Raw genomic sequence first — 23,027 nt, forward strand, 5'->3', positions numbered from 1 at the left:
TTATGTTCTATGTACAGAGGAAGGTGGGAGCGACACGGTACTACTGAAGGGGGAGTCAGTGGTGGTAGTGGGCGCCTCCCCCCGGCGAGGTCACCTCCTCGTCGATCATCAGGGCCACTCCTTCCACGTTCCATTCCAGTACATGGAGCTCAAACCTTCAGCTCAGCCGGGAGTCAACATATAAAGTCTCCGTCAACAAGTCATGTGTCGCTTAAGGTGGAAAGCCTCGGCGGAGAGGTGAAAATCGTGCGACAAAAGCGGAGACGTCTCGCTGAGCTCTAACGATGTTTTGTCATCTTTAGACAGAAGTCACAGCAGTGGCCGAACGTCTTGGGGAGGCTCGAAGCAACTCACTGTGATCAGCAGGGCTATGACACACCACTCTCAAGTCGTCACCTATAAGTTGGTGAGACGAGGACTCACAGAGCCGTGAGTGGTGTGGCACTCGGTGTACGCGGGATATCACAACAAATCAGAAGCTTATGTTGACGCTCATCAGTGCGCAAAGTGAACTAATCTCTGTTTATATGTGTTAGATAAAGACTTGTGCGAAATAGATGAATTAACGCAATGTGATGTTATTCAGAGAATGGCGGAACCAGTCCTCCCCCTCCCGCCCCCGGACCAGTGGTGCCGCCCCCCTCCCCTCTACTACCAGCGTCCACGACCACCGTATGTGTGTCCTATTAGCAGTGTATAACTGAGTAAGGATTCCTGTAAATATATATTTGTATGTGCCAATATTGTTAGGTATTTTTATAAGTTTATTGATATACCTCGTTACTTATGTATGTCGTCGAATATTGTAAAAAGTAAGAAATTTGTTACTACATCTTTTACAGATTCTAAGAGTAAGTGACATTGATGATAAACGCATTTCGACCCCTTAAAGTTGGTGCTACAAGCTTTTAGAACCCGTGTCGTGTGCTCTCTCTGGCTTGTAAGTCTTCATCCTTCCCGACCCTTCTTGTTAGTCTCTCGAAGTACTCCACAGTATTATCATCTTATGTTAACCCCGTAATGTGAGGCTTGAATGCCACCACTCCCTTGCATCTCTTTATCATCCCATCAACTATGTCTGTCTGTCTGTCTGTCATCGTTGCCGAGTGCTTTATCCTCTCTCTCTCTCTCTCTCTCTCTCTCACTAACTTCCAATACCTTTGCAACTTCGTCATTTGTTTCACTCAAATTATCATATTTATTCCATTCACTTGTTTCATCCTAATTATTATATTTTACTACATTTCCTGTTTCATACCAGTTAATACATTTTCTTCATTCACTTGTTTCATCCATCACCTCACAGTCACCCATTTCAACCCGTTACTCAGCTTCTAATCTATTCCATCTCTATTTACTCCCAACCCTTTAGTTTCACCCTAAGTAAATTGTTTCACTCACACCTTGCATTTCACTGTCACCCTTTCGCAGTTTTTTTTTTTTTGCCTTTTCATCCCTTTTTTTCTTCTCGTGTCCAATTTACTCTTGTTTACATTCCCTGTTCCCCGTTTCACATCAATCGCTCGTTTCATCTCGACCTTGTGTCTCGTTTACCCCCAACACCACTTCCCACGTTGCATCTAGTTCACCTTTCACATATATCATCTCTCTTTCTCTCTCTCTCTCTCTCTCACTCTCTCTCCTTACACTCAACCATTCCCCCAAGTCCCTCCTGCTAAGATAACCTTCCCAACCAGTGGCCATAATCAGGCGAGGATGTGCTCAAGGTGTACATACCGGTGTGTGTATATAGTGTTGTACAGTTTTGTGGTTCGTGTTTACTAATACTCAGCATACTCTTGTGTCGTGTGTACAATAATATCTTGCGTGTAAGTTAGCGTTGACAGTGTTAAAAAAATGTCACACTTAAGTAGGAACAACACTCGCGTGAAGTAAGCAAATCAAGCACACTCTCTCTCTCTCTCTCTATCTCTCTCTATCTCTCTTTTTCTTCATCTCTATCTCTCTCTCTCTCTGAAGAATGCTCCGCCATGCTTCAAGACACACACTTGCTCCCGATACCAACAGCCAGTCAGGTGCAAAAACATAAACAAAAATACGTCACTGGCTCTGTATGTGTATTCAGGATAAAAATATAAAACAAAAAAGTTATAAAAAAAATATCAGATTTAAAAAAAAAAAAGAATAATAGGAGGATACTTATGAATTTATGGAAGCATTTATGTTAAGCGTCATTGGTTGAGACATGTGCCAAATAAGCTTAGAAAACTTATTTCATCCTCCTCCTCCTCCTCCTCCCTCCTCTCCTCCTCCCTCCCCCTCCCTCCCTCCCTCCTCCCTCCCTCCTCCTCCCCTCCCTCCTTCCCTCCTTCCCTCCCTCCCTCCCCCCCTCCCCTCCCCCTTCCTCCCTCCCCCCTGTCCCTATCCACCTATCTACCTACCTTAAAGGGTAATTGTGTTCTTGACCTTCCAGCTTAGTCTGTCTATAAGCTCCTGTCCATTACTCAGCTTTGTCTTCCCTCCTCCATAACCTGTTGTTGTTATTATTGTTGTTGTTGTTGTTGTTGTTATTGTTGTTTATATCTTTGTTTTCATCTCTCTTACAGTCATTAACTTCTCCTTCAGTCTCTCCACCTGTTTTGATCTCCATGTTCATACACCTGTTCAGCTCTCCATGTTTACACACCTGTTCAGCTCTCCATGTTTACACACCTGTTCAGCTCATCTATATATATTCAAAAGCGACCAAGACTACTTTCACAGTACAAAGAAATTCATTTAGATAATCTTAAATGAATTTCAATCTTTCCTTAGAGATACAATTTGGTTTTGAGTATTTAAACCGCACATGACAAACCAGAGTTAAAGTGATCATAATAAACCTACCACATTCTCTCAATCCAAAGTAACATAAACCTCAAGTGATAAACCCTTAAATATAAACCACGAGATTATAAATAAACCCTTTAACTAATATGACTCATTAAAATGGCCAGCTTACCCGAGACAACAACGCCTTTAATTACCTTACATATCAATACAATTTACGTCTTTATAGGTAAAGTGTCCAATATAACCCTGGTATATTATAATCAAAACATGGTGGAAGACTAGGAGTTAACTATATTATATTACCTTCCCTTAAGTGCTGATGTATACCTACTTTCTTGAGAATTAATACGTAAAAAATACTATTAAGAATTTTTCCAACGCTAAAATATTTCGATTGAAGTTATTACCTAAGTTATGTTTTTTTTATTGAAAATTTAAACTTATAATACTCAATTTATAATACTTTTAAACCAGTTACTAAAGATGTTATACCAAAAAATATAACCCGGGGAAATATCTGGGAGGAAAGAAGTGAATTAAGCTCAGTAGATATAATACTTTAGTTACGTAGAGTCGTGTCATATTATTAAACGAAGAAAAATAATGTCATTTTAATCTATCGGTTACTGAAAGGAGGGTCAGTAATCATCAGGTTCAGGGGTTCTGTAACAGGTTCGAGGGTTCAGTAATGGGGTTCAATCAGATTCAAGGGTTCAGTTATAGGTTCAGGGGTTCAGTAACAGGTTCAGGGTTCAGTAACAGGTTCAGGGGTTTAGTAATGGGGTTAGTCACAGGTTCAGGGGTTCAGTCACAGGTTCAGGGTTCAGTTATAGGTTCAGTAACAAGTTCAGAGGGTTAACAGATTTCGGGGTTCAATAAGAGGTTCAAGGGGCTTAGTATTAGCCAGAGTCAAGGGTTCACTAACACAAGGATGTAGGACAACTCTGCCAGGAACAAACAAATGTATTGGTTCTCCTGATAAGGGTTGTAGTGGCTGTATCTGGCTTTTGTGATTTATTCCTGAAATCTGATTCAACTGGAGTTTGAAAGAGTATTATCCATCATGAAATACAGTATGTCACGCCTAGATGAGCTCTATATAATGATCATGTGAAACTATCTTATTTTTGACTCGCCTCGTCCCATGACTGACACAATTTTTTTAGTAAGACTGGAAGTAGTGATGATTAATTAATATTGCAGGGTAATGTTCTTTGACTGTTACCGTCTTCAGGAAGCATCAGCACAATCTACAATCTTCTCCTTCCTATACTTTTATCCTCTTTGTCACTGATCGGCTCGTTAGCCGCTTGGGTTTCTCTCTCTCCCCGTACCTTCCTCTCGGGTAAACATCAGCCTCTCTTTACTGGCTGTGTCCCCTCCCCTACACGCCTCTTGACAGTTGCACATGGAACCAAAGAAAAAATTTTCGGGGTGGCGAGCTCAGGCCGCCTTCACCCTCGTCGCAGCCGCTCACCGCCGCCTGGCCGTTGTAACTGTCGCATCACTCAGGGTAAGTACCGGACAGTGACGTGAGTACTTGACAGTGACGACCATCGATTCCGTCACTCGGGACTCACGTCGTACCCCACCAACACAGTGGGAGTCTCACAACACACGAACACTGTGGCGTCCATGTACCACACGACAGCTCTACTCGTTTCCTAGTGTGGACGCACCAGTGCATCATGTATGTGCAGCTGTATAAAGTACATTTAGAGAGTCGGGAAGCACATATGAATAGAAAGAGGTAAGGATGTCGGCAATGAGTGAAATTATGACATATATATATACATATAGTATTTGTGAAAATTTCAAGTAAGTTCTGTAATGTTTCATTGTTTTTACTTGTTATTGGTGAAAGTAAGGCCGTGAGGATAAGATCGTGTGAGATGTGTGTCAGATGTGGAAAAATGTTTTTTTTTTGTGAATTACTTCAGAATAGAATTATTACCACACTACTTAATAAAACAAGACAGTACAGTATGTGCTTCTGTAGGGATAAAAATACAACGGATGACGAACTTTATAATAATAACAAAATAAAAAAATGACCTGAAGTGTTAGTTTACTTAACCTTGTTTGTTACATAGCCATAGTGGGGTGAGGAGGCTCCACCGCTCGCTTCCCATCCTAAGGTTCTCTGGTCCACTCAATGGGCATCTCCAGTCAACCCAGCTCTGATATTATTTACGGTAGATAAGGTGGTTGAGTGTAGGCCACACTGCCTCAGTATCTGCTGAGGCAAGTACAGTACAATGGTATATGCCCAGTACTTGCCGACAATGCGTAACAGAGGCACACTGTTGGCACGTACTGGGCATATACTGGCTCCTGAGTGCACCTATACCTGCTCCAGTGTTGGTCAAGTCTAGTCTTGAATGATCTAGCACTCGGTACCGTCATAACACTGGAAAAGTTAGGGAAGGTTTTGAAAAGGTTTGTTTGTTCTTTTTAGTATTTTACCCCACATTTTAATTCTACTTCAAGGCACACACAGCCCACCTAGATCAGTGCGTGCAGGCCTCACGCAACACGAAAAAAAATCCAGTGCAACACCATGCGCATCACGGCACACATGAGTCCCAGTGTGGATGGGCCTTTAGTGGCGCCCTTGTTGTAAAGTCTTAGTGGCGTCCATGTTGTAAGGTCTTAGTGGCGCCCTGTGAGAGTCCCTGGGGGCGCCAGACCTGTAAGGCCCTCTGATTCAGTAGTTTTTGCGCTATTTCGAACTTTGGGAGATGCAACGTTAAATATATACACCGCCGCCCATCACATTTCTAGTATAATCTCATCCTGAATAACGTAACGGAGAATAATATCCAACAGGAAAACATAAGTTGTGGTGTTGTGCTGACTGACTGCTCTCTTCTCCTATTGGCTGTTGCTTGGTTGGTTAAAAGAATAGTCCACCAATCATAGCTGAGTAAGGGACTGTTGGAAGTATGTAATATAATGACACTACGATCAAGCATGCCATAAGGCCCCTCAGGCTCTTGGTAGGGTCCCTTGAGAGTGGCGCCGACCCTGGGAGGGTCCCTTGGGGCGTCGAGGTCCTTGGGAGGAACCCTCCTCAACGATCCTCCTAAGGGAGATTACGTCCCCAGGGACCCTGCCAGACACATCTGAGCCCCTCAGGGACCCTCCCAGGGACACTCCCAGGGGGGAACGCGACCCCCGGGGACCCTCCTAGGGACGGCAGCGCTCCCAGAGACCCTCCCAGGGGAGACGCCTCCCCCCAGGAACCCTACGAAGGGCCCCCAAGAGCCTTTTCGCATGTTTGGTCGTAGTGTCATATTACAAACTTCCGGCAGTCCCTTACTTAACTATGATTGGTGGAATATTCTTTTTACCCACCAATCAACAGCCAATAGGAGAAGAGAGCACTCAGTCAGCACAACACCTTACAGGTCTAGCGCGTCCACGGCCCTCCCAGGGACAGCGGCGCTCCCAAGGAGCCCTCTAAGGGAAGGCGGCGCCCCCAGGGGCCTTGCCAGCGGCAGTGGCGCCCCCAAGGGCCCTGCCATGGGCAGTGGCGCCGCCATGAGCAGTGGCGCCATCGGGGCCCCTGCCAGGGGCAGTGGTTCCCCAGGACCCCTAAGGGAAGGCGGCGCGCCAAGCGGCCCTGTTAGGGGCGTTCGCGCTCCGAGGGGCCCTGCTAGGGAAGGTGTTACCCCCAGGGGTTCTCACAGGTTCAGCGGCGCTCCCAGGGGCTTTCCCAGGGAAGTCAGCGTTCCCAGGGTCCCTCCCAGGGACAGCGGAGCCCTCAGGGGTCCTCTAACAGACAACGGTGGTTCCAGGGGCCTTCCCAGGGACGGTGGCGCCCCCAGGGGCTCACTCAGGGACACCCCGACCCCAGCAGCGCTCCCAGGGGCGTTGATGCCCCCAGGGGGCCTGCCAATAACGGTGGCGCCGCTCCGGGGCTCTTACAGGGTCAGCAGCTCCCCCAGGGGTTCACCCAGGGACAATCGCGATCCCAGGGGCCTTCCTAGGGACGGAGGCGGCGCCAGGGTCACGACACGGCACGGCAATGCACTTTCCACTTAATAGAGAATCTAAAATCATTGTGCTCATACAATACTGTAATTTATTTTCTATCATTTTTTATGCTTTAACTGTTCCTTCAGTTCTTGTAAGGACAATTAGATTATTATTTCAGTCTATTTTGTGGAATAATTTCATATGTACTGTGATACTGCTCATATATTGTATACTCCTACTCATAAAAATTACTGTCCTTTGCTTGCCTTGAAATGCACCAGAAATATTCTAAGTGACAATCATTTAGAATTATTTTATTTCTTGTCACCCAATAAATAAGGTGTGCAGTTAGCAACTACTGTAAATTTGTAACTAACTATTGTAGTTTAGTACCTAACTAAAAGAAAAAACCCAATGTAACAGGATTTTGTAAGTGTAAAATGAAAATTTTTGAGTATCCTTATCAATACTAAATTATAAAATAAACACATGATAAACTCTGTAAGGCGTATATGTGTAAATCAGGTGTCATAAAATGACAATGACAATAGCCCCAGTGCTTTAGAGACAGCTCATAGTAAACTCCTTAACACAAGAGAAACAACAGCAGACAGTTGTTGATCAAGAGAGCATTTATTCTAAGTAAATTCAATGATAATCTTTGGCCAGGAGACGACGCCTTGGTGAATGACTATGGTCATGACCTGTGCACGATCTATGAGTTTATATTTCATAAAATATATGTTTGGAATATGAAACAAATTTCTTGTATTTATAAAATGTATTAACCAGTGAGGCTGTGTACAGGTATAAATGATTCTGACATGACCTCAGCACAATAAGACGGCTGAGGTGAATACTCAACTGGACGACAGTCAGGTCCCTCAACAGGAATGCCATCCAAGACATAAGCGTTCACACTTTTATCCTTAACCAACTGTCTTGCCTTTAGTTTCTTCAACAAAAATGAAGGTAAATATGACACCAATGCAGCTGACACTGGCGTAGAATCAGTAGAGTCCTGCCTGCGTCAGCATCTCCTGCATGGGACTGTGGAACTGCAGCGTCAGGAAGGAGAAGATGGTGCAGGAAGAGTAACACAAGGACCACCCGATCACACCTGCCCAACCATACAAAGACATCACTGGATTTCGAATGCAGAAACAAAAACATAGAATTTTAAAAGGTAACATTTCAGTAATGTAGATAATAGTGAAGTGTGGAATAAAAGTAGTCATTTTGCTCCCTGGCCTCGGACGTTAGTAGGAACATATTCGGCGGCGAGGATGAAGGGGAGAGGGTGAGCGCCCATGTTGATTGCGAACATCACCGCCGCCAAACATATTAGGGGAAGCCATCTGAACCTGAAACATAAGTAACATGATACAACTTTTAAAGGTATTTATTTCATCTACATACACTGGTATTCTTCGCTATGATATGTGAAGAGGACATCCTCGTCATGTAGGGGAAGAAATCAAAGGCTGTGTAGGATGACTGTACTTGACTGAGGTCACTAACATACTGAGCTGACTTAACAACTGGATAACCTGACCTCCAAAATATGACGTTTTCGGGAGATCCCATTGTTACGAACCCCGCCACCAATTGTCATGATCTACCTACCCAGCACTACGAACCACGCCATCTATTGTCCTGATCTACCTACCCAGCACCACGAGCAACGCCATCTAGGGACGAAACACGAGTATGACTCGTCTTAGTTACCACTCCGGGGTTTCCCTTCTCCATATCCTGGTTGTTGCGTCACCTCCTCAAAGTCTTCTTCGTCAGCTCCAGTTCGATGAGAGTTCAGTTTACTCTGGGAAGTGACCACAGGATCACCTATCCTAGAAACCTACGGCACAGTGACTACTTACCGTCTTCTACAATACTCAGCCTTGCTCGTCAGCCATCTCAGCTCCTCACTTAAGTATTTGTAATCTTATATTGCCTCCCCCACGTCCAGTTGCTTCAAAATTGTTTATGTTGTATAAATATGTATATACTGTTAATGTTTAGGTTAAGTATGGTTTAGGGTAAATTATAGAAAGCTGAATATTTTGTTAAGGAATTTATGGCACTTTATTATACACAACAAAAACTCGCATCCTTTGTCTACCCTTTTATAGTCCGATTGTCTTTGTTTGTTTTTTTTGTTGCCTGTTGGATCTGGGTAGACTTTTAACTATATTCTAAATCCCCAACTCGTAACACCATGGAGAAGTAAACCCTGGTCAACCTGTTTACTCCCTACGTCTGCAATCATAAGTCCTGTCGCCTCTTCTGCTGCTTCATAAACCCCAAGATTCAGACACTGGTGTATTATTCTGTTCATAAATGCTTCGAATTCACTTGTCTGAATCTCGGGGTTCGTCGATCAGCAGGATCTTTGTTCAGGACTGTAGAGTGCATTAAGATTAAAATCCCTGTATAGTTTTTGTTGTATTTTGTCCCCAAATGTCTGAGGAAAATATACCCTTTCGCTCAAAAAAAAAATGGATGTTGATGAAATAAACCTTGCCATCATTGACACGGTATTTTCCTCCCACGAGATGGAACCACAAAAAACAACACACAACTTTTATACAATGTGACGAAATGGAACTTGTTTATATTCTCTTGTGTTATTCATATCTATATCCGTTTGTCTTAGTGAATGGTAATGCTATTGTTGTTATTGTAAAGGTGACACTAAATTGTTTTGGTTGGGTTAGGTTAGGTTTTATACTAATCAACACCAGAGCATCACCTGTTATATCCATCTGGGTGGTGTTGAGGACCATCTGAGTGCCAACGAGTGTAGCATTGTTCACTACCTGGTCTGAGAGTGCCGGGGAGGGCCAGATCACTATGGCACCAGCAGAGAAGTGGCCCATTGGGGCAATGGGCCAAACTGCAAAGGAGACACAAGTAACGTGTGGGCAGGTTAGTAGCAGGTGACACTAGTAGGTGGCGTGTGGGCATGTTAGTGGCAGGTAGCACTAGTAAGTGACGTGGGAACAGGTTATTGAAGACACACTCACCTGCTTAGTAAGTTGTGTGGCTCTCGTACTCTGTGGCTCCCTGATGCTGCTCCCCGACTCCAGATCTGTGAAGTAAATATCGTTCTTACATCTATAACATTATGAGGCAAGTGTGTGTGTGTGTATGTGTGTGTGTGTGAGTTGCTTATGTGCCCCCCCCCCCGACTCATCTCTCTCACTCACTCTCTCATCCCCACTGACATCATAATTATCTCTCAACTCCTCCTCCTCCTTCCTGCTGTTGATATTCTATCCGTCCATCTCATCTCCTTTTCGCCTTCACTCTCCCCCCTCTATCATCTTCCCTACCCTCCCTCCTCCTCCGAACCTGTTTTCTACGACTCCTATACACCTGACCTACCCCACGCTTGGCCTCACCTGCCCTGGGCGACACTCAACCCTCCTGTCCTGACAACACCGCCAGCTTATCTATAAACGGCAATTTAACACCTGATGATTAGCTCGCCCCCCTCCCCTCCCCAGAATATTTTACCTGTTCATTTAACCCCTTAATGTTACCTGGAGGATGACACACACACACACACTGCATCAACACACATACACACGCTGCACCAACTCTCACACATACACACGCTGCACTAACTCTCACACACACACACTACCACCTCTCTCACACACACACCCCCCACCACCTCCCCACACACACACACACATCCCACCACCTCTCACACACACACACACACACACCCCACCAACTCTCACACATACACACACCCCACCACCTCTCACACACCCCACCAACTCTCACACATACACACACCCCACCACCTCTCACACACCCCACCACCTCTCACACACTCGTCTGCATGGCTCTCTTCCTTATTATTACTGGCTGGATGTTGTTAGAGTGTGACGTCATCTACTGCCTGTTACTGTATGCCAATCAAAGTAAGTAGAATTTTGTTCTACTAATGAAAAATAAAATGAAAACGTATTTAACCGACTTATTGACAGAAAGATATAAACTTGCTCTCATAATATCTATTAGAAATAAAACCTAATTTATGATTCTTTAGAAATTTGGGCAGGGAACTGACCTGTAGAGTTCAGGGCGATAATTTCGTTAGTGTTGACAGTCATCTTGCGAGGTGTACGCTGCCTCCTGCTGCTGAACTTTTATACCACACAATAATCAGTTCTGTGGCGTTATTTATGTCTTAAAAAAAAAAGGATAATCAAGCGGATTTCAGCAAAGAATGATGAAAAGTTAATCTCCAGGAGCGTTGCTACCACACGTTCTCCTTGAAAGGTGTCGAGTTTGTGAGTGAGAGCTCAACTGTCCACGACACATAAAACATGGAGAGTGATCAGTGGTGCAGATTAACCCGGGTATGATTCTCAACATCAATGGCAACCTGGCGGTGCACAATGTTCAACAGTGAAGGAATGTTTATGTCACAGACCACCAGAAGATGGTTAATCTGCCTCAACTACTGGCTCCACACACACACACACACACACACACACATACACATGTGGTTAATGAATGTATTATGCATTATGTGTGAATCCTTTGATGACTATCACATAAGATAGGTGATTTTAGTGATATCTTATTGCAATATTGTTTATTTTCACATGTTCATAAATAGTTACTCAACGTATGTGTGAAAAATGTTGCTTATCGTAAGTGCATTTTCTGCTTATCACTTACCTATCGCCTCGGATTTCCTCAGGTGAGTCCTCAAGATTACTTTTCATCAGTTCCTATACCTGCGATAGTCTGGGAGGGGAGGGAACCCGCGGAGCCTGGCTAGGGTGTCGACCTGTGTAATGGCACGCTGGAAGCTGGCCCTCTCCCAGGCAGTGTAGGGGTACATCTCCCGCTGGGAACCCTTGGCCACCCCTTCCAGGTGACGCGCCAGGCAGGCCAGTCGAGACTCGGAGGGCTTCATCCCCAGGAAGGTCATAATAGCACGAACCTCCCTCAAGGGCGCCTCTCGTAGATGCTCATAGTACACTAGATGGAGGCGGGTGGTGTTCCTCAGGGCGTTAACGTAGGTCGATTTCCATTTCTCCAACCTCTCCCTCACGAACTTATGGAAACCTATTGGATATGAATATTTCATGAAGTTAAGTTAGCATAATACAAGGTTTAAGCTAGAAGGTGTTTATTAGAGCGCAATTCTCATTACTAACAAGTCATATACCAGGTGGGTATGGGACTTATGGCATTAAATTTGGGTAAATATTCTCAAAAATCAAATCAACCTTCCAACCAATTTGCTAAAGTTAATTATCCATTGAAACTAAAAAAGGTGAGTATAAGAAGTTACCTCCCGTCTTGTAGGAAGCGTCCTTGACGGAGCCTCTGAACCTCCTCCAAGCGAGCTTCATGTTGCTTAAGTTCCAGTAGGAGAGGATGGCCCTGGAGACACACCGTGACCCAACACTTAATGGACATTTATGAAGGATTTTTGACAAACATACGGACATCTGACTTTTCAAAGCCTAGAGAGGAGAATTACTGGAGAAGTAGAGACAACAACAACTTATATTATGCAACATGGGACGTGTTAATAAACACATATCACGGTAACAAGATATTAGACAAATAAGCTTAATGGGAACAAATGAGATAATACTTGACAAGAGTGACGCACCTAAAACAAAATTTACAACTAATATTGTATAGAAGAAAACTTTCATTGGAAACGTTCGCTATGTAAACAATTAAAATGGCGTCGTTGAGACGGTGTGGGTGGATGTCAACTGGTGTTCAGGACGAAAAAAAAACACAAAATGAAAATGCGAAAACTAATTCTGGCAAGAAAAATGTAGTTTTCTAAACGTCAGGGATAATTTTCTTCTATGAATACTGAAAATAGTTGGCTTAAAGGTTCAGTTGTGTAAAGTATAAACAAAAATTATATTTCAAGAGCCGAGACTCACCTGTTAGGAATAGTCTCAGGTGTAGGGGTCGGTGACTCACCTGGCCGGGCTCCTGATGATGGCGACAACAGGCAGGTGAGGGTGGCGGATGAGGGATTCAAAGGAGTGGGTCTTGACAGTGAAGGTGGTACCCCGCCATGGAGGCTCACTCTCTCCCAGGTACCCTGCGAGAAACACAACTGACACCTCCTCTCCTTCTCTACCCACTCATCTAGCTATTAATAATCCTTTAATGTCTAATACCTCCCTGTCTTTCTGGATAAACTTTTTCGAACTCAAATGTTTCAGTGGTCAGTATGAGGTTATTAATTCGTGTTATTTCATACATATATTAATCTCTCCTCCTTTTTCAGCCGTCTTATTCCATCCCTTTCTCTTCCTCCATCCCTTTCCAATGCTCCCTTCTTCTATCCCTCTTCTCCCTCTCACCTAGGCCCCTCAAGTGAGTGGAATTGTAGACGGAGGAGGTGAAGAGTCCCGTGGCGGCCTCCAGCAGGTAGCGAGTCCACGTGTTGCCTGACCGAGGGAAGGAAAGCAACCACGCCCTCTTCAGTTCCACACCGAACCTCACCTCCATCCTGCTCCGTCACGCCACATAATCATTCCCCACATCACCAGGAGAACATGAAGAGGTGGAGATCAACGGAGACCAGCATAACACAGGAGATCATCAGAAGCACACGGATGTACAGGTATCGTGGGAGAATTAGAGCAGGAGAGGCCGAATCAAGGGAGACCACGGAGACCAGGAGAATGTGGAAGCCATTCACATCACCAGTAGCAGGAGGACACGGTGAACGGGATCACCAAAGAGGTTGAAAGAATAAAAGAAGAATTAGTAATCTGCAACTTTGCTACGTGTATGTAACAGACAGACAGACAGACAGACAGATAGATAGACACAGACAGACAGATAGATAGACAGACAGATAGATATATTAGATACAGTGTGAAACAAGGTGTAAAACCAACTCAAGGAAATAATTACCACGAACACTGTGGATCTTCAGGCCATAATATCTTCGACTTCCTCGTGTAGTCTAGTTGTACTATACTGATCAGCTGACTTTTGTTTGTAAACACACCGTCGACTTTGCCCACGTGGTTCATATCTCCGGACGTGTCATTCATCGTGTTGTTTATTGTGGTAAGTCGACCCAGTTCTGAAATTATACAGAAGTTAGATGGTTAGGTTAGGTTAGGTTTGAAGAAAAGTCATAATAATCTCGGAAAAACAAAAGTTCATGGTAGTAAAAAAAACGCACAACCATCATTAAGGAGAGAGACAGTACCTGACAGGAAGGAGAGAGACAGTACCTGACAGGAAGGAGAGAGAGACAGTACCTGACAGGAAGGAGAGAGACAGTACCTGACAGGAAGGAGAGAGACAGTACCTGACAGGAAGGAGAGACAACAGTGCAGGCAGGAGAGAGAGGAGAGAGACAGGAAGGAAGGAGAAAGAGACAGTACCTGACAGGAAGGAGAGAGAGAGAGAGAGAGAGTACCTGGCAGGGAAGGAAGACAGTGATGGAGGGAAGAGTACCTGACTGGCTCACATGTACTACCATCACCGTCACCGTCACCACCGCCGTCACTCCCAGTATCGTCGTCACTCCTTCTCCGCCGCCGCCTCCTGCCGGGACAAAAAAACACCTGCAGGAAAACACATAAACTACCAAGGAAAACAACAAAAAAACACCTGTAGGAAAACACGTAAAAAAGGAAAACAAGATTGAACAAGAAACAAAACAAAATGTCCCTCACGAGTGGAAAATACACACAGACACCCTTTCCTCATCTGTCTCCCCTCACACCCACCCCCCCACCCACCCCACCCCCCCCCTTCCTCACACCCACCCCCACACCCACCCCCTTCCTCCACCCACACTCCAACCCCTTCCTCACCCCACTCCCCACCCCCGTTCCAACCAACAGACAATTGCTCTTTCAGAAATATTACAACATCTTTATCAATATCTCAACTAAACATAAACATCCCTTATAAATTCTTGTTTTTTTTTTTTACTTTAGTTTTGTTATTTTCTTCATATTAATTATTTCATATTGGGGAAGATCATTCGTTATCATCCTGTAATATAAAACAAAATTAAAACCTCGGCAACTCTCTCTCTCTCCTATGGCCAGCATGAGAGGTTACAACGGCATCCTGAACATCAGAGTTTTGTTATGTGTGGAGAGTGGTAGTGTGGTGGTGGCAACAGGAGGTGGCGGAGCAGACGAAGCGATCACCAGATAGAGAAATGTGTTCCTAGAATTTCATCTTCTTCTTCCTCTGATAAGTAAAGTTTATTTGACTTCTAACATTTGTTGTTTTGTGTATATAATAACACTGTTTTGAATATCTAATTGATTATCTAATTCTAACTGCTTGATAATTATGAATCTCAAACCCGGGACATCAGGGATTCATGTCACAGTGAACCGTATAATAAATGTGGAACTAATCACGTGGTAAACAGACCTCGTGTCGTCAGCGCTTTCGTCAGGAGAGACATACGTTACCCAGAAGTGATCTAATATTATCTAAAATAACCCTTAAACTACTACAGGCTACAGTTCTTTTCACTTTATCCACGGTTATTATTATTTGATGCTTCATGGTAAATATCCTGTTTTGATATTTCAGTGTTTAATCGTTCAGTTTTAGCCGTTTTCTTAATATTTATAGCAAAGAAATGCAGTCACTTTTATTTACTACATACAGTTATCAATGTCTATGCTGTTATATTGTATTTGGTGTATTTTTAGTTCTAGTGATGGCAATAGATCACAGTGTCACCAAATAAATAAAAGTTCTGTTTTTACATAAGTTGCTTTTGTTTAGGACGGTATTTCATGATTTTCTCCTGTTTTCATCTATCTCTTGAAAACATTATTAAACTGTTATTTAACCTTTGCATAATTTACGTGTTATGAAAGTATTATTTACGTGTTATTTAATACCATAAGGGCGGTAACAGCGAGGTTAGAGGGTAAACCTAATGTAATTTTCGATTCGCATAAATGTCACAGTCGGGGTTATAAACATTACAAGAATAACAACAATGTCATCTGGGCTACTGTTGTTGTATAAACGTTTCACTATACCATGTGGGGGTGTGTACCGTGTATGGAAGTGGGTGTGGGTGGAGTGTATGGACATTTTAGTGGGTGTGAGTACAGTGTATGACCGTCGTTCTGGGTGTGTGTTGATGCAAAGGTGTGAATGAACTGTATGGAAGTGGATCTCTGAAATAAAAATCTACAATAACCTCTACTTATGATATATCGCTACGTAAGAACCAGCTGTGGAAGTTATACCCGAGCTGTCTCAACTCTACAGTAGTGTTAGACTATCAGCCTTTACGGCCAAGGAATGTTTGGTGGTGTAGGGCGGTGAGGAGCCTCCCAGGTTAACAGAGGAAGTCATTTGTAAACTGCTGAATCACGGGACAACGGGAGGGGAGGGAGAAGGAGGAGAGGAAGGGGGTTGGAGTGGTGAGGGGGTGGGGGAGGTGCGGTAGGCAGGGAGAGGAAGAGGGTGGAGTGGTGAGGAGGTAGAGGTGGGGGAGAGAAGGATGAGGAGGAGGAAAAAATGGGTAGGGAGAAAAGGGGAGGAAAAGTAGGTAGGGAGAGAGAGGGAAGGAAGAGTGGTGAGGAGGTAGAAGGAGAGGAAAGGGAGAGAGGAGGAGGAGATGAAGGGGGAGAAGTAGTGCAGAGAAAAAGAGAGGGAGAGGGGGAAGAGGGAGAACAGAGAAGAAGAAGAAGAAGAAGAGGGAGGGGATGGAAAGGATTGAATTGAGGGAAGTGAGAGGAGGAGGAGGAAGAGGAGGACGAGTTGGGGGGAAGTTAAGAAAGTGAGGGTGGGAAGAGACGGGGACAAAGGGAGAGAGAGGGAAGGGGGGGCGGGAGATGGGAGGAAAGGAATAAGAGGATGTAACAACTCGTAAACAGACGACACAGAACACCACCACATCAATCACAGGAGTTAATTCTAATTTTACGCCATGAATGAAAAGAAAAGGTAACAAGATTATTTTTTTCCCCCACAGTGATGGTTGTGTGGGAGCGGGTCGTGAGGGGGCGGGTGGCTGTGTTTATGATGATGACGGTGGTGGTGCTGTACTGGTGTCACACGCTCACCCCGTCTACAACATACGACGTTAACACCCTCCCCCACCATTACGAGAGTCCCGTACACGCCTCCAACAGTACCTCCGACGTCCACACGGGTCCTGCACACGCATACAAGAGGCTGTTCCACTCCAACACGCGTCACACTCAAGTTGAAAACCCTGATGCTAACCCTCACCCGAGTCCCGCCCAGGTGGAAAACAACGTCACACACGGCAACAAGATACCAAGTACCTCTCATAGTATACCTAGAGGCCAGACCCTTCGTAATAGCCATACCCGATATAATTCAAATAACTCTCAAAACACAGGAGCAGCCACAAAAGTCAACAACAATGCACTGCACAAAAATAACAGCGATGACAGTGAGACAAAGGCTAGTGAAAACAGTGTTGATGCTGTCACTGTAACTGGTGATTCTGGCGACAATAAGACCAATATTACTAAAGCCAAGATCAAAACCAAAGTCACCGGGACCAGATCTTGGACGAACGATGGAAATAATATCACTAAGACCAGAAGGAAAACGGGAGAAGTGGCCAGTATACGGAAGACCATGACCAGGGCAGGAGCTCTCAAATATAAGAACAACAACTTCAGCAGCAGTGTTTCGACGAGTTCCTTAGGAGTTATGGTCAACACGTCAAGGCCTATACGACAACTGTGGCCGCTAGACAGTCGCTGCTCTGGGTTGGTACAGTAATCTAATAGTGTATAAATACTTGTATATATGCAAGGTAGCGTGATATACATGTTTAATACAAAGGAATAAGTTTGTTTATTTATTATGAGGTTTAAATCTTCCTTTGATATTTGTGCCAAGAACATTTTATTTTAGTACGTTTCTGTAGCTTTGTTAAATAAATGCATCATATTATAACAGATTTGGGGAGTAACATATAGTTACCCAAGTGACAACACGAGGGCGAAGGTCCTGTACAGTACAGTACTTGTAGGTCCTATACTTGTAAGGTAAACATGACCTAATTTAACGTCAGCATTAATGAGGTTAATTATTTATATATCTTTATGTACTGTACGTAGATCACTTTGTAGTATTTACATTTAACTCTCTGATACTGATTTACCGTCAGCAAATTCTGAGTTGTCGAAGATGATTTCAGTCATTTACTGTATATCCCGTGTTGGAGCACTTATACCCCCACCCTCACACACGTCGTAGCCTTTCTTATTGTGAATACTTGAGTGAGGACGGTGAACTGTGTCCTACCCGCAGCTGTGTCAGTGTTGTGGTGGTGGTAAAGATGGTTCATGTTCTGCCACATAACACTGGGGACCTTTACATTGTTGTCTTCTTTCAATGGCAGGATTTTGAAAAAGCGTAATTTAAAAAAAAAATATTTATATATTTCTCTGGCCTCCCGCGACTTGCTCCCCGTGGTAAGCCGACGCCCGGAAGTGACTAATTCTAGTTTTCTTTTTCCATGGTTATGTTCTTCGCGACTCCTGGTCCTGCTGATCATCTCGTATTCCTGCCTTGCTTGTTCTGCTCATGTCTCCGTGTTATGATCTGCTGGCTGTGGTAATCTCTCCGTCTCCTCCTGGATCCTGGTCCTGGCATATATCTGTAACGTGGTGGCGTGGCGGGAGGCAGGGTGAAGGTGAGATTCGGTGTGGGGCTGAGGAGGGTTTGGTTGCTATCCTTCCCTCGCTCAGGCAACACCTGGACCCGCTATCTGATGGAGGCCGCCACGGGATTCTTCACCTCTGCCGTCTACAACGATAAAACACTCATCAGCTTAGGTAATTTTTACTAGTCCTTTCTCTTTTATCCAACTGGAGATAAAAGAAAACCGAACTTTCTCGTCCCTCTTGGGGCCAGACTATAATTTCTTCAAATCTGTAAATTGTACCAAAAGTGGAACCTTCCATAGCTCCTGCTGTCGCTGTTATATTTTATCATACCAGTAAGACTAAAACGAATAAGGCGACGAATCATGATATTGAGACTAATTACGTTGACGGGTATGTGTGAGGGAAATGAATCTATCACGATAATGCGGATGTGAGTGATATTATGTCAAGGACTTGGAGTGAGTGGGGATAACGTGAGGCTGTGGTGACTGCGTGAATCAAGTGAAGTTCAGACATATGAGAATGAAATGACTTAGACCAGTCTGTGGCCAAGTGGAGCTCGCCTCCTCTTTTAAGGGTCATTGGTTCTAACCCAGGGCACTCCCAGTCCACTGAGCTGTAAATGAGTACCTAACATCACTGTATATAATGAGAGAAGGTCCATGAGGCTGAACTGATCGAGGCAGAGGAGGCAGGAGGTGGATAAGAGAAACAGGGTGAGCTTGGGTGAACGTATACAGACTCGACTGTAGATGAGGGAAAACAAAAATATTCCAGTAAACAGTTTGTGAAGTCGCCTGTACTTCTCTCTCCTTTTTGAGGATTCCTGGGAGAGGCCGAAGATCATCTGGCGGGCACAACGATCCTACAGAAGACCCACAGCGAAAACCACATCACCCAGGACACCGACCCCGTCATCCTCCTCGTCAGGAACCCCCTCAGGTGAGTCCAAAGCCGTAACTAACTCAGGTAAACTTTATCTAAGATTTGCAGGCGACATAATTAGTGGAAGATAACACAGTCAGGTGTGTCTACTGGTAGATTCTAACACTCAGCTGTAGGAATGATAACTTGATCTAAATGACAATCACATGAGTCTGTTCAGTGAAACCTAACTCATTAACTATAACACGGCGAGTATTATCAATGACGGTAATGTCAGGTCTCAGGTAACACAAAGTTATGTCACAGATCCCTGGTATCACTGTGGAGTTGGCGGGTGCTGGACGGAACACCCAGCCAGTATAACGGCTCGGCGCCCCTGGAGGCCTACAGAGGCACGGGTGAGGGAACTTTCTTCATTGATTTTATTCTTCCCTTATTAACTCTTGTCTCTCGGTGAGCTTTGTCTCTATTACTCTGAATAACTCGACTCCTTTATCTAAGAGTATATTCTCACAAACGCTCGACTGTTATTCATTGTATTAATCTGTCTTGTTTACCTAATTGTCTCTTACTCTCATTCCTCTCCTCCTCTCTCACCTGTACCCCTTCTTCTTTTACTAATTATTTACCTTTGTAATAAATTTTCTTTGAAGACATTTCACTCTTAGTTTAGAAGCAATCTATTTTCACACGAAGAAATAAAGTCAACTTGCCACCATGGGTGAGTGGGTCTCAAGCTTACTGTTTGTTTATGTCACGTGAGACTGTAATATTTGCCACAGATTCTACCACTTCTCTCCGTTGTGCAGATTTTCACACGTTCACATGGTACCACTCTTCCCTGTGGTCCGAGACGGTGACCTCCGCCTTGGCAAGATTCCCCACACTCCTCATCCTCTACTACGAGCACCTCCAACAGGACCCCATTAGGGAGGTGCGGAGGGTCCTGGACTTCCTTCACCTCCCACCTGACGAGGAGCGACTCACGTGTCTAACCCGACACCTTCAGGGGCCCTTCCTGGGGGCTAAAAAGGTCGATGACCCTTTCACCCAGTTCGAGAAGAAGATCATTCAAACAGCAATCAAGTCTGCGTCACGAGCACTACAGGAGAAGGGTCGCCCGCCTCTCCCGGATTATTTCAAGACTTAATACTATATTGATGATATATATAAACTATGTATGAACCTGTAAATACTTCAAGGGCTTGTAACTCTTGTAACAATTCAAAGTATTTTTATTATGAATGATGATAAATGTGTAATCATATTTTTGTTTTAATGGCAGCTTAATAATGATTCAGAGTGTTGTTTTTTGTTTACAGACTTGTGGAATAGAGTTAGTTTGGTGTATCTATGAGAGAGAGAGAGAGAGAGAGAGAGAGAGAGAGAGAGAGAGAGAGAGAGCGTGACAATAGTGGATTCGATACTTGATTACAGGTGAAGACGCCAGGTAACGACCGTGAGGGGGGACACGAGCACCCGGAGGTCACGACATCTTATTGACGGGTCTCCTACTGTCTCCTGGTGGGTCTCCTACTGCCTCCTGGTGGGTCTCCTACTGCCTCTTGGTGGGTCTCCTACTGCCTCCTGGTGGGTCTCCTAGTGTCTCCTAGTGGGTTTCCAGGCATGGCGAAAGACATGTGTGTACATACATAGTTAAACGCGGTACAAATTGGCCTCTACGTGCAGGTATTTTGTGTGTGTGTGTGTGTGTGTGTGTTTTGAGTGTATTCTAAGTCACAGGTTTGGATATCAAGTTACAGTTACGGCTACTATGTGAAGATGGCGTGTGTATGAAAAAGTGTGCGTGTACAGAAGCCTTAGTTATCATGTACAGGTTCCGGCGTGTACGCATATTTACGTGTTATCGACAAGTTTACTACGTACAGATGCCGTGTGCGTGTTGTAAGGTTATTTTACAAGCACGGTCAGGGGTTAAGTGCCTACGTGTGCATGTTTCAGACCTGTCTAACGCCCTGGGAGTGTCGTGAACAGGCCTGGACGCGGTACACACGCTGGAGATCCTGTTTACTAACCCTCGCTAAATTGCGCAACAGGAGATCGATAAAGACTATGGTAGGAGAGACGGGTGTGAGAGAGGATGTAATTCCCCATTCACTCTCATCTTCCCATCAACCATTACTCTGATTATTGTTACGAACCACGCCATCAATTGTCATGATCTACCTACCCAGCACTACGAATCACGCCATCTATTGTCCTGATCTACCTACCCAGCACCACGAGCAATGCCATCTAGGGACGAAACACGAGTATGACTAGTCTTAGTTACCACTCCGGGGTTTCCCTTCTCCATATCCTGGTTGTTGCGTCACCTCCTACAAGTCTTCTTCATCAACTCCAGTCCGATGAGAGTTCAGTTTACTCTGGGAAGTGACCACAGGATCACCTATCCTGGAAACCTACGGCACAGTGACTACTTACCGTCTTCTACAATACTCAGCCTTACTCGTCAGCCATCTCAGCTCCGCACTTAAGTATTTGTTACCTTATATTGCCTCCCCGCCTCCACCTTGCTTCAAAATTATTGTATGTTGTATAAATATGTTTAGGTTAAGTATGGTTAAGGGTAAATTATAGAAAGCTGAATATTTTGTTAAGGAATTTATGGTACTTTATTATACACAACAAAAACTCGCATCCTTTGTCTACCCTTTTATTGTCCGATTGTCTTTGTTTTTTATTTGTTGTTGGGATCTGGGTAGACTTTTAACTATATTCTAAATCCCCAACTCGTAACATTATCCTTACATCATTTTTTTGCTTCTATTTTTCAATATTATTTTCTCCATGGGACTCTTCGATACAACTAATGATAAAGTAATATTTCCCGACCCCGACGAGGCTTAAGTTGACGCCACTCTTTCTCTCCAAGGAAATACTATTGATCAGGGGCGAGTGTCTTGCTGGCGGCCGAGGCAGAACGAGTCATTATATTTTTATATCTCTACTGCAGCAGACAGATGGTTCAGTGTGGGGGTCGCAGCGACGTATTTTATTCAGGGTGGTCGTCTGGATGAAGCCACCACACGTAGCCTGTCCGAGGGAGTGGAATAATGTACACTAGTTTACATTAATTATCTAATAAAATACGATAGGAATAATTTGTCGAAAACCGTAACTGACATAATATATTCCTATTACTGGATGATGCCCTCTTAAATCATCCCGTGTTGGTGAACAGGGTAACAAACTTCTAGAAACTATTTGCTAGCCGCGAGTATTGGGTGTAAACTATGTAGAAGCACGCGATGACATTTTTGCCAGTAACTGCCTGTTTGTGATCAATAGTAACGTTGTTGTATTGAGAGGAAAGTTGTGACCCAGACCACCAACACGATCACGGGCTCTCTTGTGGGGAAGTATTGATTAACTAACCTTCACTGGACTGTGTTAATGGCTGGCAGACCTCCACCTGCCTCCTCGCTGATCTTTCGTGTCGGAAAAAAACAGGACGTCAAAAAGTTGTCTTATACTTTTAGCTATATATACGGTAAACCTCTTGTTCTTCGTACCATATATGGATTGTTTTTTTTTACTAGTCATCAAATACGGAATAACGAAAAGCTTTCCTCGTGTCGCTGGTATTCTGATTAGAAAAAGCTCAATAATTAGGAAAGTAGGCAAATTAGGTATGAAAATAACTCAAAAACTCCTCAACACCACAAAAATAAAACA

The 23,027-nt window shown here is 44.1% G+C and overlaps 4 protein-coding genes across 7 annotated transcripts in view; 3 read left to right on the forward strand and 1 right to left on the reverse strand.

The window, feature by feature from the left end:
- The window catches only part of LOC121857296 (unconventional myosin-IXb-like), a 116,214-nt gene extending 113,957 nt beyond the window's left edge, over nt 1-2,257 (forward strand). For both annotated transcript variants that reach the window (XM_042353288.1, XM_042353294.1), the window contains exon 19: nt 18-2,257. In XM_042353288.1, the coding sequence (XP_042209222.1) occupies nt 18-184 (167 nt within the window). In that variant the 3' untranslated portion in view covers nt 185-2,257. The remainder of the gene's footprint in view (nt 1-17) is intronic.
- A 1,944-nt stretch (nt 2,258-4,201) lies between these two features.
- On the forward strand, nt 4,202-6,840 carry LOC121857511 (skin secretory protein xP2-like). Its single transcript, XM_042353597.1, has 2 exons — nt 4,202-4,306; nt 5,944-6,840. Exons 1-2 carry the CDS (start codon nt 4,202-4,204, stop codon nt 6,838-6,840), a joined length of 1,002 nt encoding a protein of 333 aa, XP_042209531.1.
- Nucleotides 6,841-7,546: 706 nt separating this feature from the next.
- Nucleotides 7,547-13,897, reverse strand: LOC121857309 (WSC domain-containing protein 2-like). 3 transcript variants are annotated; one of them, XR_006087155.1, is made up of 8 exons: nt 13,702-13,897; nt 13,143-13,291; nt 12,754-12,877; nt 12,098-12,189; nt 11,476-11,868; nt 9,801-9,865; nt 9,527-9,670; nt 7,547-8,138 (listed from the first exon to the last, which is right to left on the reverse strand). XR_006087155.1 is itself a non-coding variant. In XM_042353312.1 (5 exons), exons 1-5 carry the CDS (start codon nt 13,842-13,844, stop codon nt 11,522-11,524), a joined length of 855 nt encoding a protein of 284 aa, XP_042209246.1. In that variant the 5' UTR covers nt 13,845-13,897; the 3' UTR covers nt 11,389-11,521. The 3 variants fall into 3 exon arrangements, 1 of the variants encoding a protein (XP_042209246.1); XR_006087156.1 differs by lacking the exon at nt 9,527-9,670; XM_042353312.1 differs by lacking the exons at nt 7,547-8,138; nt 9,527-9,670; nt 9,801-9,865 and having other exon boundaries at nt 11,389-11,868.
- A 1,006-nt stretch (nt 13,898-14,903) lies between these two features.
- On the forward strand, nt 14,904-21,552 carry LOC121857317. Its single transcript, XM_042353330.1, has 6 exons — nt 14,904-15,013; nt 16,766-17,537; nt 18,463-18,611; nt 19,265-19,385; nt 19,635-19,726; nt 20,138-21,552. Coding segments are annotated over exons 1-6 (1,476 nt in total). The 5' UTR covers nt 14,904-15,012; the 3' UTR covers nt 20,479-21,552.
- Nucleotides 21,553-23,027: the final 1,475 nt, after the last annotated feature.

The sequence above is a fragment of the Homarus americanus genome, unplaced genomic scaffold (assembly GCF_018991925.1).
Source record: "Homarus americanus isolate GMGI-L3 unplaced genomic scaffold, GMGI_Hamer_2.0 scaffold54347, whole genome shotgun sequence".
Classification (NCBI taxonomy): domain Eukaryota; kingdom Metazoa; phylum Arthropoda; class Malacostraca; order Decapoda; family Nephropidae; genus Homarus; species Homarus americanus.

Excerpts from the sequence above, each read along its gene's own strand:
- LOC121857317 (XM_042353330.1), top strand. Across the intron at positions 17,538-18,462 it reads CTAGACAGTCGCTGCTCTGG|GGTGAAGGTGAGATTCGGTG; the intron begins GTTGGTACAGTA and ends GGCGGGAGGCAG. Across the intron at positions 18,612-19,264 it reads TAAAACACTCATCAGCTTAG|GATTCCTGGGAGAGGCCGAA; the intron begins GTAATTTTTACT and ends CTCCTTTTTGAG.
- LOC121857309 (XM_042353312.1), bottom strand. The coding sequence starts at position 13,844 with ATGAATGACACGTCCGGAGATATGAACCACGTGGGCAAAGTCGACGGT. Across the intron at positions 13,292-13,701 it reads GAAGATCCACAGTGTTCGTG|GATGGAGGTGAGGTTCGGTG; the intron begins GTAATTATTTCC and ends GTGACGGAGCAG. Across the intron at positions 12,878-13,142 it reads CACTCACTTGAGGGGCCTAG|GGTACCTGGGAGAGAGTGAG; the intron begins GTGAGAGGGAGA and ends TGTTTCTCGCAG.
- LOC121857511 (XM_042353597.1), top strand. The coding sequence starts at position 4,202 with ATGGAACCAAAGAAAAAATTTTCGGGGTGGCGAGCTCAGGCCGCCTTC. Across the intron at positions 4,307-5,943 it reads TAACTGTCGCATCACTCAGG|GGACACTCCCAGGGGGGAAC; the intron begins GTAAGTACCGGA and ends GGACCCTCCCAG.